Source organism: Narcine bancroftii, chromosome 5 (genome assembly GCF_036971445.1).
Source record: "Narcine bancroftii isolate sNarBan1 chromosome 5, sNarBan1.hap1, whole genome shotgun sequence".
Lineage (NCBI taxonomy): Eukaryota > Metazoa > Chordata > Chondrichthyes > Torpediniformes > Narcinidae > Narcine > Narcine bancroftii.
This window is the reverse complement of record NC_091473.1, coordinates 65,862,084-65,879,954: the sequence shown is the minus strand read 5'-3', so window position 1 is coordinate 65,879,954 and position 17,871 is coordinate 65,862,084. Positions and strand designations below refer to the sequence as shown.

General features: G+C 37.9%; 1 protein-coding gene and 1 long non-coding RNA gene across 4 annotated transcripts in view; one reads left to right on the top strand and one right to left on the bottom strand.

Annotated features, from left to right (window-relative positions):
- Positions 1 to 17,871, bottom strand: part of klhl20 (kelch-like family member 20) — a 69,782-nt gene that overhangs the window by 4,086 nt on the left and 47,825 nt on the right. For 2 of the 3 annotated variants that reach the window (XM_069937643.1, XM_069937644.1), the window contains 8 exons: positions 16,995 to 17,153; positions 13,696 to 13,790; positions 10,782 to 10,897; positions 8,239 to 8,422; positions 6,190 to 6,333; positions 4,030 to 4,163; positions 3,111 to 3,319; positions 379 to 485 (listed from right to left, as the gene is read on the bottom strand). In XM_069937643.1, coding sequence (XP_069793744.1) covers positions 379 to 485; positions 3,111 to 3,319; positions 4,030 to 4,163; positions 6,190 to 6,333; positions 8,239 to 8,422; positions 10,782 to 10,897; positions 13,696 to 13,790; positions 16,995 to 17,153 — 1,148 coding nt within the window. The remainder of the gene's footprint in view (positions 1 to 378; positions 486 to 3,110; positions 3,320 to 4,029; positions 4,164 to 6,189; positions 6,334 to 8,238; positions 8,423 to 10,781; positions 10,898 to 13,695; positions 13,791 to 16,994; positions 17,154 to 17,871) is intronic. The other variant, XM_069937645.1, reaches the window with a different exon arrangement.
- On the top strand, positions 8,825 to 17,154 carry LOC138763465 (uncharacterized). Its single transcript, XR_011357582.1, has 3 exons — positions 8,825 to 8,934; positions 13,175 to 13,321; positions 16,838 to 17,154. It is a non-coding gene; the product is annotated as an uncharacterized lncRNA (long non-coding RNA).

Here is a 17,871-nt window from a genome sequence, read left to right as displayed (position 1 = left end):
AGGGATAGGAAGCAAGTTAGGCAAATGAAACAAAGCAGTGGAGAGGGAAAGTTTAAAAAAAAGTCTGACACTTTTGTTGAAGATACAATCATGCCTCTCTCTCTGTCTTCAATTTTCACTCATAAAATGTGCATACTGCACTTGGCACTCATGAGCTCTGTTATCTGCTGGTTATTGGAACGTGCATGAAATAATCTTATGAAGAGCTTGAATTTTCCCTTTGATGTGGCGACAAGAAAAATTATGCAGACTAGATTCAAATACTGTGGCCTAACTGTTCTCTGCATTTTACACCCAAAGCACATCCAACAGAAAAAATTATTTAAATCAGGATGTGGGCACAAAATTTGTTTAATCAAGATATTCATTTCTGCTCACCTCCAAGTATTTGCATCTGGATCGTAAACTTCAATGGTTTTCAAGTAAGTAGTACCATCAAACCCACCCACTGCCATCAGCTGCCCATTAACAACTGCAAGTCCGACCTATGAAGGAGAAAAAAAGATATTATTCCTTTGTAGATGCACAGCATTTTCATTTATGTACACTGAATACTTTTATTAAAGGAGGTCCTGATCAATTTTTAGAAAAAATATTTTAAGCACTGAATTTTTAGTTTCATCAGTTTTAATAATGCAAAATGTTTTGAAGTTATAATAATGCATCAATGCATTTATTGATTATTAGCCAGTCAATACTATATGTTAAATATGTAAAAGAAATGGTAGAAGAGAAGTGCTAGCTCAAAACTTGGCATACATGAGGCAATAATTAACTATTAGTGAATGTACATAATAACCTTTTGGGCCAGTATATCCCTTATCAATCCAGTAAATCAGTGAGCAGTGTACAAAGGCATGCTGGAAATTGCATCGCTAAACTAAAATTAAGGGGCAAGCCTGGTGAAGCCGGCATGGTTAGCGCAACTCTGCTACAGCACCAGCAATCAGGGTTCAAATCCCGTGTTGTCTGTAAGGAGTTTGTATGTTCTCCCTGTTCCTACGTGGGTTTTCTCCAGGGGTTCCGGTTTCCTTCACTGTTCCAAAATGTACTGGGGGTCTAAGTTAATTGGGTGTAATTGGGCAGGACAGGATCATGAGCTGAAGGGGCCTGTTACCGTGCTGCATGTCTAAATTTAAAATTTAAACAGTGGACATACATGCAAAGTGATATATGGATAGACACATCTATGCAATCCCACAAACAGTCAATCTGATCAAAGCCCAGCATTCCTGTCATACATTTGGTTGTGGTGCAAGTAGTTAACTACACCGCTAACAGAAAAAGGAGGCACCATGCACATCCTCGTCTTTTGTAATGGCAGGATTTAATGTGTGAATAGAAGGCACTGTGAAGCAGTGGCTCTAATATCTGAGGCACTGTGCCAGAATGTCATGGCTGATGGAGAATACTGGTCTGCAGTTTGTGGGGTGCACTCCTTCTGATGTTTACATTGGGTCCATGTGTTCCCGATATCTGGACTGGAGGTTCTCAATATCATCCCAATGCTTCTCCATTTTCAGTGGTTATGAGCCAGAGACTCTCAGAAGTCAAAGGAATATGGCTCTTCAAGAAGGTTTTAAACATATCATGATTTTTTTTCTGGTTGCCTTTTAATCTCTTTCAGTGACTGATCTCAGAATAATTTCAGGAGTCTGGTGTTAGGCAAACTCGATATAAATTCTAATACATTCTCCACTGTGAAAGGTCAAATCAAAAATGAGCTTGCTGAAAATCCCACAGCATTCTAAAGCTGTAAGCAAGTTGAGAAACTGTACTTTATTAAGACATACAGTACATAATCCAAACATAAATGGCAGGGAGGAATCTTACTTAACTGTCCAATGAAATTGAGTAAAATTGGCTTGTGCTGGTGCTGTTACAAACCCAGAGGACCCCAAAACCCAACAGCAATAGATATTCACCAAGACAAATGGTTACTTAAACAAAAGGTGCTTTTAATTATCTTTAAACATGAAAACAGAATCACACTTTAATTTATCACTCTTGACTTAACTAACCTAACTTAACCTCATTCTAATTCTAAGCGCACGTGTATGTAATGTGCATGTGTGTAAATTCAGAAAAGTTCTTTGGTTCACAGTCCAATCTCACTTCTCATTCCTCCAAGTTCACTGGTTGCAGGCAATTCTTATATTGTGCACAGAATTTAACATTTATAAAGTTCACCAGGCTTTGGTGCTTGAAAGGTAAATGGTTACTGCTCAGGAAGGTTCTTGTCGGTTTTCAGTGAGAGATTGGTTGAACTTTGGACACCCACAAATAATTACTTTTTAATCAGCCACTTCAGTGTCTTGCCGAAGAAACTTGCCCCCTCAGGGTTCTCCAGATGATAACCTCTTTCTTTCAGGTCACCACAGAGTTTCTTTTTGTTTTTCTTATTTCAAGTGAAATGTTAGACAGCCAGTCCTCTCGTCTTGCATGAACCACAAGGGCCTTGACCAGGCTGAACTAAGCACTCACAACTGTCTTCCAAATGGGGTTTTTCCACAAGTTTGCCAGCTTGTCCTGTTCTAGTCCCAGCAGCTGCTGCTCACTGTAAAACTGCAGAACTGATCTCTATTTCGCTCTCTCAGAGAGAAAGCCTGTTTTATTCTCTCTGCTTGCAAAACCACATGACCCTCCTAGAACAGCAAGTTCCACTCCAGACAGTCTGCGGCTCTGACAAGTTATTTCATCTGTTGCCTTTTTGTAAGCAATAATCCATTAGTGAAGTCTCTTGGGCACTCTCCAAAGCTTTTGCAAAGGCCCTTGACACCAACATGTCTAGCATGATCAGAGCTCCAGTATTTAAAATAAGATCTATTTTAAAGTGTTTCTATGTGACCTACACTAAAAAAAACCTGCCCCAATTTATCTCCCAAAAACATAACTATATACAATATAAACACAACATAATCTGTCACAGTACCAAGATGGGATTTGGATAAAAATGACCATTTCAGTCCCTATCTTGGCAGTTGCTAAACCAACACAAGGTACCTTATACACAGAATATTCAGCACCCTTCTACTTCAGCATTCATATAAAAAATATTGCATTTTTCCTCTGGAAACATAATTTGCATGAGGATGAACTTGCTTACTCACCCCACTCCTGCGCGATGTCATAGCCACAACCGGTGACCACTGGTTAGTACGGGGATTGAACCTCTCAGCGCTGCTCAACTCCGTGGTATCATCTCTCCCCCCAACGGCATAAATCATGTCCTGGTAAACTGAACACCCCAGGTGCTTCCGGCGAGTTCCCATCGGTGCAATGGTGTGCCATCGGTTTTCCTGAGGACTGTAGCGTTCAACTACGGACAAAAAACACAAGCCAATCTTGATCAGCATCTATGATAACATGGAGTCTTAGATCGGTATATTCCTCTTTCCCCACAACTGTACATCTCACCTACTACTTTTCAAAGTGGCTTTATACATTTTTTTCATCAGTAAAAAGGAGCTCAATTAACAGCCTGGGCAGTGAACAAGGTTCACTGTGCACCAGCACATGACATTGCATGAGCCTTCTAAGCTATCAACTTTTATCTTCCCCTTTGTGCAAAAATGGCTCATTTCAGCTTAGTGTTTGCAGAACCCTCTACTTACATGGTGAAGTCAAGTCCTATAAAATAGGACAACAATGTGTCAGTCTTTATCATTGCCACCAAGGCAACGATGGCTGCCAAAAACTGAACAGCTTTCAATGTCTAGGTTTGTCACACAATATTTGCAATCACTTCAACAATATATTATTTATTTTCCAGATCTCCGATAAAAAGAAAATGCTTTTCAATATGACATTCTCAAAAATTAAATCTGTTTAAATTCTCAGGTTGTAAACCACAGTGTATAGAGATATAGAGGTTATAGGTGTGAGGTAGTGAAAAAATTAGATTGCTGTGGAGTAGATTCACACATCAGTATAATATTGTGGACTGAAGGGCCTGTAATGTTCTGTACATCATTATTGCTACTTATAATAATGCCACACAATTCATCTTCCCACACAGAATAAACATACCAGTATTCAGGGGAGAGGTACCATCAGATCCACCAACAGCATAAAGAAATCCACCTAATACAGCAACTGCCACACCTAGCCGTCTGGTACTCATTGAAGCCACACGTGCCCACTTATTCTCTTTTGGGTCAAACCTAGAATGGAAATATTTTTGCCTTTATCACTTCATGCAGAACAACTAAAAACAAAGATCGAATTTCCAACCATCTGCACTGAAAGATCTCTTGCCATATTCGCAGTTGAATCAAATTGGCAACTATACATTGTTGAATACATTTTTGATCTTGTATTTTTAAAATCATGCATACTAAGTTTGTTGGAGTAAGAGCATAATTCAATAAAGATGAATTTTGAGGTCCTTCAGGTTTGATTAACGCAGTCCTGATTTTGCTAAAATTCTTGCAAACAATTTTCCTCCAAGACAATACTGTGATTTGAAAACTGGCAACAAATTCACAAATTTTTTGAAAATTGGACAGCTGGTGTTTAAAAAATACATGTAATAAAAGCTTAAGATTTTTTTGAGATCATCTTGTAAATGGCCAAGTAACTTCAAAATATATAATAGAGTCTCATGAATTCAAAATACCTGGTACAGTAAAAACACCTGTTATCCGGAATTCAAGCAAATAGCAAAAACAAATCATGGAAAATAAATAGGTAAAAAATACAGAAGTTTAAAATTGGCATGCCTTGCTGTTAATTCGCCAATCATGCAACAAGCAATCACAAGCAACCGGAAAATTCACTTATCTGGCATCTTGGTGCCGGATACCAGGAGTTTTACTGTATTACTGAATTGAGAAACAGACAATGTTGGAAATACTCAGCCAGTCAGATAGTAACGAGGGAGAGTGAAAAAACAATTCACACTACTGGTTCATGACCACCCTGCTCCAATGAAAAGCCTTTGATGTTAATTGTTAACTCTGTTTCTCCTTTCCCACATTATGCCTGACCTGCTGAACATTTTCAGTCATTTCTGTTCTTCTTTCAGATTTCCAGTATCACAGAACTTTGTTTCTCGACAGTTATTAATAACGCTAGATAATTATCAATGAGTATACATAAAAGAGAACAGGTTGGTGCAGTCGATTAAATTGATTACACAATTTTTATCCTCTACACTCGTGAAGAAGATTTTGAAAGTTATTATTCATGTAATCAGCCTGCTGAAGGATACCAACTTGCTGCACTACAGTATGGAGACTGGGGGGATGTCGGCAAAGAAAAAGAGGGACCACAGATGCCTCTCCATGAAGGGAGGAAAAATAATTTATGACTCAAGGGCAATTTAATTCTCTCATTCTCATAACAGATCAATCATAAAAGCACAGCTACAACCACATCTCTTCAGAGTCAATCAGAGTGATTAAGGCTGGGGAAACAGGGGAAGGAAGACAAATGGCAAAAAAGAAAAGGAATGACAAAAAATGTCAGAACAACTTCTTGCTATATTAAGCAAAACATCAAGGTGCATTATTAAAATAATACTTTTCATATTTTGCACTTAAAAAGTATGAAAATGATTACTTGCACCATATTTGGTTCACATCAGCCTACCAGCGAATGCGTTTAGGATTTGAAGATATGGGAAGAAATATATACAGGAAACCTTCCCCCCCATCCCACCACAATATGTAGCACCATGATCAAGCATTCTACCTGTATCATGAGTGGACTCACAAATATGAGCATTTCAAGTTTTAAAGTAAGTTTCCAGTGCAGATTACCAACTTCCATTGAGGCAACAGACTGCCACTGATGCATTACCTCATTTTCAAGGCTATGATTCAAAGATTCCCTCAAGATGTAGATTTGCAATGGCTGGGGAATTATATATCATGCTTCTGTAGCTTTACAAACACTTTAACATCTACCTATTGAAGATGCATTGAAGCATTGTAGAATTACTACCTATTGAAGATGCATTGAAGCATTGTAGAATTACCTGTAATGGAGAAACTTCTTGCTTCCACTTTGTTCCTTCACTAACAGCCTGCGTGAGAGCAGATCCCACAGAGAGGAATCACAAACACACACCTGTGCTCTACTACTCCATAGGCAGCATGTTGACAGGCCAACTTTTCTACATCACTTACTGCACCACACAATTACTGCTATCAGATCACGTTAGGAAGAAACACTCCACAAGTTTACCTTTCCACAATGTTCAGACAAGAGACGCCATCCTGGCCACCTACAGCATACAGATACCCTCCCAAAACTGCCACGCCAACACTGGTCCGACATGTACTGGTGGGAGCCACGTCACTACTCCACTGGTTGGTCTTTGGATCATATCTAAAAGTTTAATTATTGAAAAATTAAAAAGATATGGCTAATTTCAGAGGACTCGCAATAATAGAGTACACTGCGAGTGGAATTTGTGACCTTAAGATTTACTTCTCTAAAAATGTAAGCATTAAAGAAAATGCAAAAGCTACTTTAAAGGAATAATTTAACTCCTAGGTTTTATCATATCAATGAATGGAAAAATAAAATTCAAGGGTAATTTTTGTTGACCAATACTTCTTGCTCTTTGGATTTTCTATGCTAGATATTTTTATGTGCTTTACACTTGAGCAAAACATTGCATAGGTCAATAACTGTGCTTCATGTAATGCCTCCATACGCAGAAGTTTGTGATTATGCTTAAAATTGCATGGTCTTATCTGAAGAATGAATCCACATGTTGGAGCATGAAAAGGAATATGTACAAAATTCAATGCTTCACAGATGTCGCTTTGTGCTTCGTGAAGCAGAGACGCAGAAGTAGTTGAACAAAAAGCTGTTCTCAACTACATTACTAACACCAGTTGGGTGGAAATCCGATAAAGCATTTTAAGTCAGCTAAAAATAGCAAGAGAAACAAAGACAAAAGACAGACAGACTAGAAAGCAGGTATAATCTTTAAATGTTATGATAAAGTGCCTGTTATTAAAGTTCAATAAAAAGTGGTATTTGGCTGGGAAAAATTACATTGCAATAGGAATTTTCAAAAAAACTAGAAATAGTTTTGACAGAGCCATTCCAGTTATTTTTAAAATTGATAAGATGTGGGTGGCCTTGTATTGTCCATCCATAAAAGCACTTGAGAAAGGGGTGGCAAGTTGCTTTCTTGAATTACTGCCCTCTGTGTTGCGTTTGATCCTATAATCCCATGCTAAAGAAGTACAATGTATTTTTAGGTCAGGATGGTGTGTGACTTAGTGGTGACAGTTATTCCCAATTAATTGCTGTCCTCCAAGAGAGCAGAGGTTGTGTTGTTTGGGTGAGACAGTCAAAGAAGCCTTCATGGTCAATTGCAGAATTCTGTGGACGGTACAGAGTTAGGTGTGTGAATTTTTATGCTTGTGAATATGGTGCTGAGCAAGTTAACTGTTTTGTCTTTAATGGAGTTGAGCTTTGAATTTTGTAATAGTGACACTTTCTTGACTTAATTTTTGTTACAGCAAACATTCAATTACACTTTTGATATACATTGAAGGTGATGGAAAGATCTGTGGAGTCAAGTGAGCTTTTTCCTATGCAATATAATCTCCAATCTGCTTGTACCTACAATGGTCATGGCTGCTCCAATTAAATTTATGGTCAGGAGTGCAACCCAGGACACTGATAGTGGGGGATTTATACCATTAAAATTTGAGTTCATTAGGTTCTGTGGTTGGAATCCGTCATGATTCTCCAGATCCTCTATTAATTACAGTCTACACATGGATACATTTGGTCAGACTATGGAATCAATACTAGGGGAGGGAGAGGGCACTGATGAGAGAATGTTTTCTGCTGGCTAGAATCATACTTAGCAAAAAGGAAGTTGATTGGGGTTGGTGAAAACTAATTATCTTGCCCGAGAACTTTATCGGAAAAGGTTCTCAAGGAAATGCCTTGAGTCTAACCATCTTCAGATTAGATGACTCGCCTTTATTTTTTACATACACAGATGATAATGAAGAGGGTTTTTCTGATTTGTCTGAGCTCAATGCACCTGTCCTGTATTAAACTGTTCTTATCCAAAATGAATGTGGATATTTAACAGGATTATTAATATTTAACCAGATGTGAAAAATCATGTAAATGTATAATCTTATCCATCAATTTAATTGACAGATTTATTTTGTAGGTGTACAAATACAGAATTCATCTATGGGGAGAAAGAATGTGTTCACGAAATGTATAGGCCACATACACAAGATTGCTCCTTACCTCTCTACGCTGTTTAGGTACGATGAACCATCATGTCCACCCACTGCATACAGGAGATCATCCAGCACGCTGACCCCTACTCCACACCGTCGTTTGCTCATGGAAGCTACCATTCGCCATTCATTGGTTTGAGGGTCGTAGCGCTCAACACTTGAAATTGCATCCCCGCTGCACCAACCTCCAACTATACAAGAGTTCAAGTGAAAATTTCACCACATTATTCCATCACCCTCAGCATTAAATATGTTGAAAGCCATGACACTTCCTTGAGAGTGAAAGTTAATCGGCATGGTTGGTGTAGTGGTCAGCGCAACACCTTTATAGCGTTAGCAATTGGGACTGAGGTTCGAATTCCATGTTGTCTATAAGGAGTTTGTACATTCTCCCGAATCTGTTTTCCCCGGGGCTCCGGTTTCCTCCCTCTGTTCGAAATGTACCAGGGGTGCAGGTTAATTAGATGTAAACTGGGCAGCACAGACTCGTGGGCCAAAATGGCCTGTTACCATGCTGCATGTCTAAATTTAAAATTTCATCACAAATACCTTTTGTTATGCTTTCATGTAAATTTATCTTGGGCACAGGAAGGAGAGATGGTACAAAAACCAACACAAAAATTTGAGAATAATTACATCTTAAAAATAATTCATAAAGACGTGCCTCCTCATCTTTCAATTCTTTCAGCAACTGCTCAAGCTGGTAAGGTAGCCTTAAAAACAACACACTCATGTTCAGCTTGGTCAACAATATTTTATAATTAATTGAATCGATTCTAAGATAAGTACATTTTTTAGGAACAGACCAAAAGTGGACACAGTGAAACACAGAATGAAGAATGGCTCAGGCCCAAAACATCAGTTCCTCCAGGATCTCTGTGTTTTTACAAAAGTGGACACAGCACTGCAAATATTATCTAAACAAGAGTTTCTTACTTTTGTACTCTCATCATCTTGATATTATATCTTCCTAATACTCTGAAGTGCCTGTAACTTTGTCACATGAACCAGAATACACAAATTCTTGTACACATAATTATTTACTGATTTCTCACCACTGTATTTAAAAAGTGTTGTATTCTTTTTACCAATGTACATCCCTTCACATTTTCCCACATTTGTATTTTATTTGCCACCTTCTTGAGCACATTTTTGATGACTCCATCCTCACATATCACTGACCTCACACCGCTATCATCGGCAAGCGAGGATAAATTACACTCTGCCTTTTCAGCTCCAGCATTTATCTCTGTACTGTCCAAGAGTATGCAAACTTCAATTCAACCTGTTTATTCTCACTCTGTTTTCTTGAAGTTCAAGTCTATTGTCACATATACCAGGGTACAGAGAGAAAGTTTTTCAAGCAGTTCAGCTGGACATTCAATGCATAATACAGCGAGTGAAGCTCAGTAGAGAGAGAGATTAATTAACACAGAGCAAAGGCGACATAGTTTGAATGGAATGAGGATTATTCAGGAGTCTCATTACAGCTGGAAAGAAAATGTCCTTAACTCTGTTGGTATTAACCACACACTCAAGAATCTTCTGATGGGAGGAGGGTTAAGAGAGTGTGGCTGGAGGTGGGATGTCTTAATAAGTTGGCTGCTTTTCCAAGACCTCGGGACGTGTAAATGAAGTCAATGGAAAAGTGGTTAGTGTGATGATCTGAGCTGTGTTCACTGTTCTCTGCAATTTCTTACAGTCTTAGGTAGAGCAGGTCCTGTATCACAGTGATACACCCTGACTTTCAAAGTTGTTAACAACACAGGTGGCTCTAAATTTCCTCAGACTTCTGAGAAAGAAAAGGCACTGGTGCATTTTCTTGGCCATTGCATTGACATGAATGGATCTAGACAGGTCACTGGAGATGTTAATCCCAAGGAACTAAAAGCTGTCTGCTATCCCCACCTCTACACTGTTAATGTGGACAGGGGTTTGGAACTTTAAAAGCTTTCTGAGAATAAAATATATTTTCCAGAGGTCACCCCTCATCAATTCTGCCAATTAAACCCAATCAAATAACTTAGTTTTGTTAAACACAAATTTTCTTCATAAAATTAAACATGGTAACTCTACCTGCTTACATTAAGTTTTTATTTTAAGTGCCCTTCATCTTTTAGGATAGATGTCAGCATTTTGCTACCAACATTGTCTGGTGTTCCTTATTTTCTCTTCTCCAGGTAGATGGGTTCCATTTGCTACCTCCAACTTGCTTGCTTCAGAATCTAGGGAATTTAGTAAAGTAATAATTTATGGATTGGCCTTCTCTGCAAGCTGCCTCTTTCAGAAAGTGCTGCAGATTGGGTCCAGAGGATTTGTCCTGTTTCAGTCTCTTTAACTTCCTTTTTAAAATAATTACTTCAAGTTCCCTGTTATCTTAAACTTTGGTTCATCTTATTTTTATGCTACATTCCAATACTATAAACAAAAAAAAAATCATAGAATATACAAGATGGCTCAAGTCACCTTTTTTACTGAACTCTTGAAATAAGCAAATAAGCTATTATATTAGGAACAGTTAAAAGATATATTTTACACAAGATCACAGACCTGCAAATAAAACTTCGCCACATCGGATAGGTTTACGAGGCCTTGTCCTTGGACCTTGCATTAGGGGCCGCTCTTGTGGCAAAAGCAAATAATTTTTGGCTTCATCAACAAGGTCTCTGTGTAAAAAAGGATCAAGAAAGAAAATGGTGATTTTCTAATAATGCAACAAAGTGTGGAATATATTAAAAAAAAGTTAGCATGGAGGGAATATAAAGAGTATATCCAAAAGTAAATAATCATTTTCATGAGAAGATGCTGATCAGAATCCAACAGCCTCTCTTGAGACAGCCAGATGAAGTCATTGTGTAATAATGAGCACTTGACACCTGAAGAAGGGCTCAGGCCTGGAACATAACTACCTCTTCTTTTCCATGGATGCTGCATGACCTGCTGAGTTTTGCCAGCATTTTTGTGTCCTGTACTGGACCCCAGCATCTGCAGATTTCTTGTTTACCTCCAAACAGTTTAAGCTATAATTAAACATGTTACTCAGAAAAATTAGCAAATCCATTCATCTACAATTGTTCTCTGACTCCTCCTCATCCATCCAGTTGATTGGGTTCCACTCCTAGTTTAGACCCTGCTGGGTGTCTGCAGAGACCAAAGGACAGTGTGGCCTCCTTGCCAGCCATCAACTCTCCATCATCTGGTACTTACATCAGTGATGTCATCCAGGTTGATGGTGACCATGTCCTCAGCTCCCTTCTGACCAGTGAAGGGAATTGGCCACATTGTCCATCCCTCCCCCTCTTCAGAGTGATGAGTCCACCACCAGCCTATGGCAAAGTAGGGCTGGGCGAAGGCAAGGCCCAGTGCCTGTTGCAGTCATAGGAGGTAAGATGGAATGCAGGATTCCCATTCAGTTGTGAGCGCTGACAGCTTCAGAAAATCAGGACGAGAGGTTGAGTTTGTGCAATGGAGCACAGACAGTTGGATATGGGGAGCTTGAACCAAATATCCGCAGCCTCCCCCCACCACTGGACAACATTGGGAATAATGGGAACAAGCAACCGTGGTAGAGACAGCTACATCAGACAAGGCAGCATGATTCCCTCGCCCATTCAGAAGGACTTTCAATCATTCTTTTCTTTTTCTCCTTTTTGCAATATGGTGCTGGACTGTAATGACTCTGTTCAATTTTGAATACCCGCAGGAGAAAACTTGTGATTAACTTGGTACAACTGCCAATAATAATTGATAATAATCTGCTGGTGTAATTTTACTGGAATATTCTCACAAGTACCGAGGAGCCTCTGGAAAATTTGTTGAATTTACTTGACGTTAAGCTCCAAACTATGATCAGGAGGATGCCATTCCCATTCCTTCCAATTTTCCTCTGGATGTGTACATTCAAAATAACTGCAATCGAAACTTTAGAAAATGAAAGTCCTTAGAGTTTAAGTAATTCAAGCAGAGTGTAAGGATCAATGTGAAAGAATCAGTATGAGTAGTTCTGCTCTAACATTTAGCAAATCCATTCATCTACAACAGTTCTCCAAAAGAAAAGCTGGTGGCATGTCAATTAATGCAGCATCCAAGAAAATCAGTTTTTGATATTAAATAAATAACAAATCTAAATACAGATTGCATGCTTTAATGAACCACACCCAGGTGTAACATCCAGTGAAGAGTCAGTGGAAGTATAAGAGTAGATGAGCAAAATGGTCAGCATGGATGCAGTGAGGTGAAGGGCTTACAGTGTGGTATGGCTCTAAACCATACTTAAGGCAGTTTTGAATTTGTACAATTTCAAAACAGGCTTTTTTCTCCAATACAAATTTAGAGAAAAACGTGCTTAGAAATTGCCACTGTACACAAACATTTTGCATAATGCTTGCTCTCTAAAAACACTGCACTCTAAGTCATATTTTGGCTATTGCAATTCAGCATATTGTGGCCAATGCCAAGTTTGCAACTGCTACCCTTGGTAAATGTCACTGTACTAAAGGGAAGGTTATTATTAGGCTCTCTGGAATGAGTGACCATGAAATTTATTTATAGATGATAAATTAATGTTAACATTGATATTCTGCAGATGGAAGATTCAACAAAAAACAGGAATATAGTTAAAAAATTTTAAATATTAAAATTTAAAAAAGCTCATTTAAAATGTGTTGACATGTTGACTTCAGTCTATATAAATTAACTCAGTCAGCATCAGCTTTGTATCCCATTGATCTATTAGGTTCCCTGTGGGACAAGATATTAAGTTCTGACAAGCAATAAGAACACGTGTAAACTAAATGGTTCTTTCAACATAGCATTTTCTTAGTACCACTGTTTGTGTAAGAGACCATTTTAACCAGCACTTTGCCCACTTACTGAAATATTTGTGGAAGTCACTCAAACAGAATACTACTCATTATTAATAACCATCCTAAAATTGTTTTTAGGACCTTTAGAGACCTGCTCTCAAGCTGCTACTCCAGTCCAGTTCAGCTTTATGCCTTAGATTTCAAACTGAGTTGGAATGTGAACTCGCATGCAAGCCTATTATTTATCAAGTGAAAACAATATCATTTGGTTTATTGAGGAAACAGGTCAGTATATGTCCAAGGGCTCAGAAAGTACTTCAGATAGAAAATCAATTCTGTTTCAAAGCTATAATTAGGAGGTATGTCACTGGGGTTTAGTCTGTTTTAGATGTTTCTGCCCTTTACAGTGCAATTCAGGCTGGAAAGCAGCCGTGTGTTGCTTGTAAATATGCTTTCTACTATCTATTGAAAAAAAAATTTAAAATTTGAGCAAATCTTTGTCAACTCAAGAAATCAGAAAAAAAACATAACAAATTACGCATTTTACCTGAAGGCAAACAAGCATGTCTGAAATGGTTCACAGAATATATAGTAATTGTAGTAACCAGATTGATAATAACGATCACATGCAGATAAGTAAAGAAGACAATGAACCATACCTGCATTCTTCATCACTCTTTATAAGGGGATCAGATCCGACAGTCCCCACCAAAAACTTAGGACTCAGCAAAGGCAGACGAACATGTTGCAACACCTGGAATGATGAAAATTAATTGAAGAAGAATTATTACACTGAATTGCAACTTATTTATTGAAAATCTTTATTCACTGCTTTCATCCTTAAGATAAATATGTTTACTGAACACATTTCTCCCAAATTACAACTTCCCACAACAAATTTATTTAACACAGAGGCCTCCAGTTTGCTAGGCCATGGGGGTGATTCAACCATGCAAAAAAGCCAAGCACCTTTAAGTTTTCAAATTAAATACGAAGTTGTAGCTATTAAAAATCTATTTTCCTGATGTATAATTTCATGTTTCTGTTATTTTGAAGAGAAAGACAACACAAAGGAAAATTAAATCACAATTCAGCATCATTTCTGGAGGACCAAGAGAAACCATTTAAATGATTCATTTTGAGATAGAAGATATATTTAAGGGCACACCAAGTTGATAAGATATCAGGACAACAATGTACAAATTCATTCTTCACTTAGTTATGGTGCCGTTAAATAATTCCAGGTCAGATGATATACCATCGGCAGATGTGCAGCTAAAACACATTTAACTCGAAGTTCATGTGATATTAATGACAATGAGTTTAATGTCCTATACATTGTACAAGGTATATATATATGGACCAAAGTTCTTATTTGCTGCAGATGAACTTTGAAAAAAAAACAGTAGTATACATTAAATTAAAAAGAGATAATAAAGGATGATAAATATTCACAATTACCATAGTGCAATAAAAAATGGTGGTGTTACAATACTACAGACAGTCCTTTGTTTGGTGGTCGGAGTATTTTATGATTAGTGCAGTAACAGGAGTTCAAAAGCCTGATGGCCGTTGGGGGGGCGGGGAAAGAAACTGCTCTTGAACCTTGAGGTGCTGGTCTTCAGGTTTTTCTTATTCTTCCAGAAGGTAGCAGCTTGTGTCCAGGGCGATGGATGTCCTTTATGATGGTAGCTGTCTTTTTGAGTCATTGCCTCACATCTCTATCTTAAATGGATGGGAGATCAAACTAGAGTCTAATTTTGTAATCTTTATTCATAAAAATTGACAGACATATCCCAGAATGTCATGAGGAATCAAGGAATCACAGGATGTTTACATGGAAAAATTTATTTGACAATCTGCCCGAATGCTGATGAACCCACAACTTTTCCCATTAAACATCATTGTGATAAAATGAGAAGGGGCAGTTGCATGTATTAATTGTCAAGGGTAACTTTAGTGTAATGAAAAGTATCTTTAAGGACAAACTCTACAACTTACAAGTGGATTTAATTATTCGTATTCATGGGAACAGATTCCGATGTGTGATTGCCAAAGTGTGCTTTGAATTTTGGGAGAGCTGGAGAGAATTATTTTTAAAAGTTTATTTGAACTGAAAGGAAAGAATGAGATATTGGAGATAGCATTTAGGTACTTGCAACATTATGATTAATCCATTAATAGGAAGATTGAAAAGTCCTGTTTTGAGCCTTAACCAGCTTTACAGAACACACATATTCAGGTCAAATTCAGGAATTATAATGTTGGTGGAATAATCACCTACTTGCAATATTCAGATAATCAACAACCTGCAAATTATCTTAATGACGTAAATGGTCAGAACACACATGAATTGCAGTTACTGTGTCAATAAATATGGGAATATTAAATAAAATACAGCTTCACATCCACGACAATCAAGTAAACAGAGCTAAATTGCAGCCAGTAAAATTTTGGTCTTTCATTTCAGATCTTCTGGTCACTAACAATTATATATAGCATGGCCCACCTGAGAGATAAGCAAATCTGTTTTGATCTTTACTGAAACATATAGCATATGAATCTATATGCTCAGTTGCAAATGTTTGATATTGGCAAGAGATACAGATATAAGAAATAATGCCAAGAGCTGTTTATCCTGGCTGTCAAGGCTAAAACTAGCAGCAATAGTTTCAGGATGAGAGGTTTGGCACTTAAAAAGCTTGCAAATTCTTAGAATTCTCACAGTGATGCCTGAAATGAGAGCTGGAAAGATTCTTTTGTACCAAGGAAATGGAGAGATATGGGAGAGAGCAGAAAAGTGATGCTTCTGTATGGTTGGAGAGGAGCTTACTGAATGGCAGAGAATACTTAAAAAGGAAGAGGTTCTACATTTGCTCTGGTTTCATTTTTTTAAATATGCAAAACAACTGAGCTAACTTCTACTTGAAACAACTTTTTTTTTAAAAAAGGAATTCAACCAGTTTATCAAGGTGACAGCCTAAATGACAAATGGAATTTTTTAACATGCAAATCACATGATGTCAAATAGGTAAATGAGATAATCACTAACTTTACAATAGGGAGCAGAGCCCACATACCTGTCCACTTTAATAGCACTAAAGTCAAAAGAGAAGATAGCTTCTTTGGAATAAATCTCTCCAATGACCTGAGAAATGCACAACGACCCAATAATCAAGAAACTGTACGAACTTGCTTAAAAGACAAAGGAAGTTCAGCATGTTCCCACCTCCCCCCACCCCCCGACCCAAAACCTCTCAACAACCTTTACAGGTGCACCAACAAAAGCATATTTTCTGGATGAATCCCAGCATGGTAAGGGGGCTACTTTGCTCCAGATCAGAAACAACAGAAGGTAGTGAAGGCAGCTCAGAACATCACTCAAACTTTCATCCCCTCCATGGACTCCATCTACACCTCCCAGTGCCTTGGAAAGGTCGCCAATATACCGAGGGATCCTTAATACCCTTGACACACCATCAGAGTGTGCAAAAGCACACAAACAGGCTTAAATAAATTTGCTTCCCTGCAGCTAACGATCAGTTGAATAAATGCCATAGAAGTGCATTTGTGCTATTCTTGCTTGGTGCTCATTGATCTTCCTTTTCATTGTAATCCCATACTATGTAAATCATGCTCTATTCATAACTGCATGTAATGCTGGAGATAACCAGCTGGTCTGTTCACAGAAGACCCCTTCTCACTGTATTCGATATTTTGTGACAAATAAATTTAAACTGGTTAAACATAGCTGCCCAATAATCATTGTATAAAATGTATGATTCATAATCTCTCACCAAGGTAAATGGAGGAAGTATATCATTATGGACAAAGATCAAGGACAAACAGGTGGCAGAGGCTGGTCGGTGCTGGTGTAAGACAAAAGTGATGATAAACTTCATGAGAGGAGGCAGAGTCCACACCCGTCTTTTGCAAGAGTTCAGATTTTCACTCTCACCTGTGGAAGCTGCGGACGTCTTTCTTGAATACTGTATTTGACCCAAGCCATAACTGCATTAAAAACTTGCTCCTCACTTCGCACATTCAGCTCATCACTGGAAATGATGTCAATCAGCTGATTAGCTGGTAACAACATGAACTCCTCACTCTCCATCACCTGAAAGTAACAAGAATAAAAAAAATAAAAAACAATGTAGAAAATAGCATTTCAAAAGGAAATTTTCATTCAATATCAAATACAGGTATGTTTCCTTTCAAGGTACTTGCTATCCAGAAGAGCATTTTGTCTATTCAGTCTTCATGACAACAAAAGAATCTTGAAACTTCAATAACATTAAAATTGCCACGTTGATTGGGACATAGATTTCAAATGAAATACACCATCTAATGATGAAATTGATTCAGCCTTCTCAAATTCAAAGATAACAAGGGTTGCTAAGATTATCTATCCCCAGTCATGTTTTTTTCTCGACCAATTTCTTGCTTTCAATTAATAATGAAAATGCCAAAATATTAGCAAACAAGGCAACAGCCGGGAAGTGTGAAATATAAATAAAGTTTCAGGTTAACAGCAATTCATTGGAACTTTGATGTTTCTTGCTTCACAGATGGTGTCAGACATGCTGTGTATTTTTTATTATTTATCTTTTGGATTTTTGTTTTGTCAACTGTATTGCCACTAAATTGATAACTCAACTTCCCTTCTTAGTACTTCTTGCTAGCTAGTTATTGATGGTCAACTTCCTCCCAACCTATGGCTAACCCTCCACATTGACAACACTTGACCCCTCTATTCTTTCACAAAACTGCCTTTCATCAACCTCTATTTCCACACCAAAGTTCTTTGATTTTGTTGCTGCCTCTCAAATTTAGCT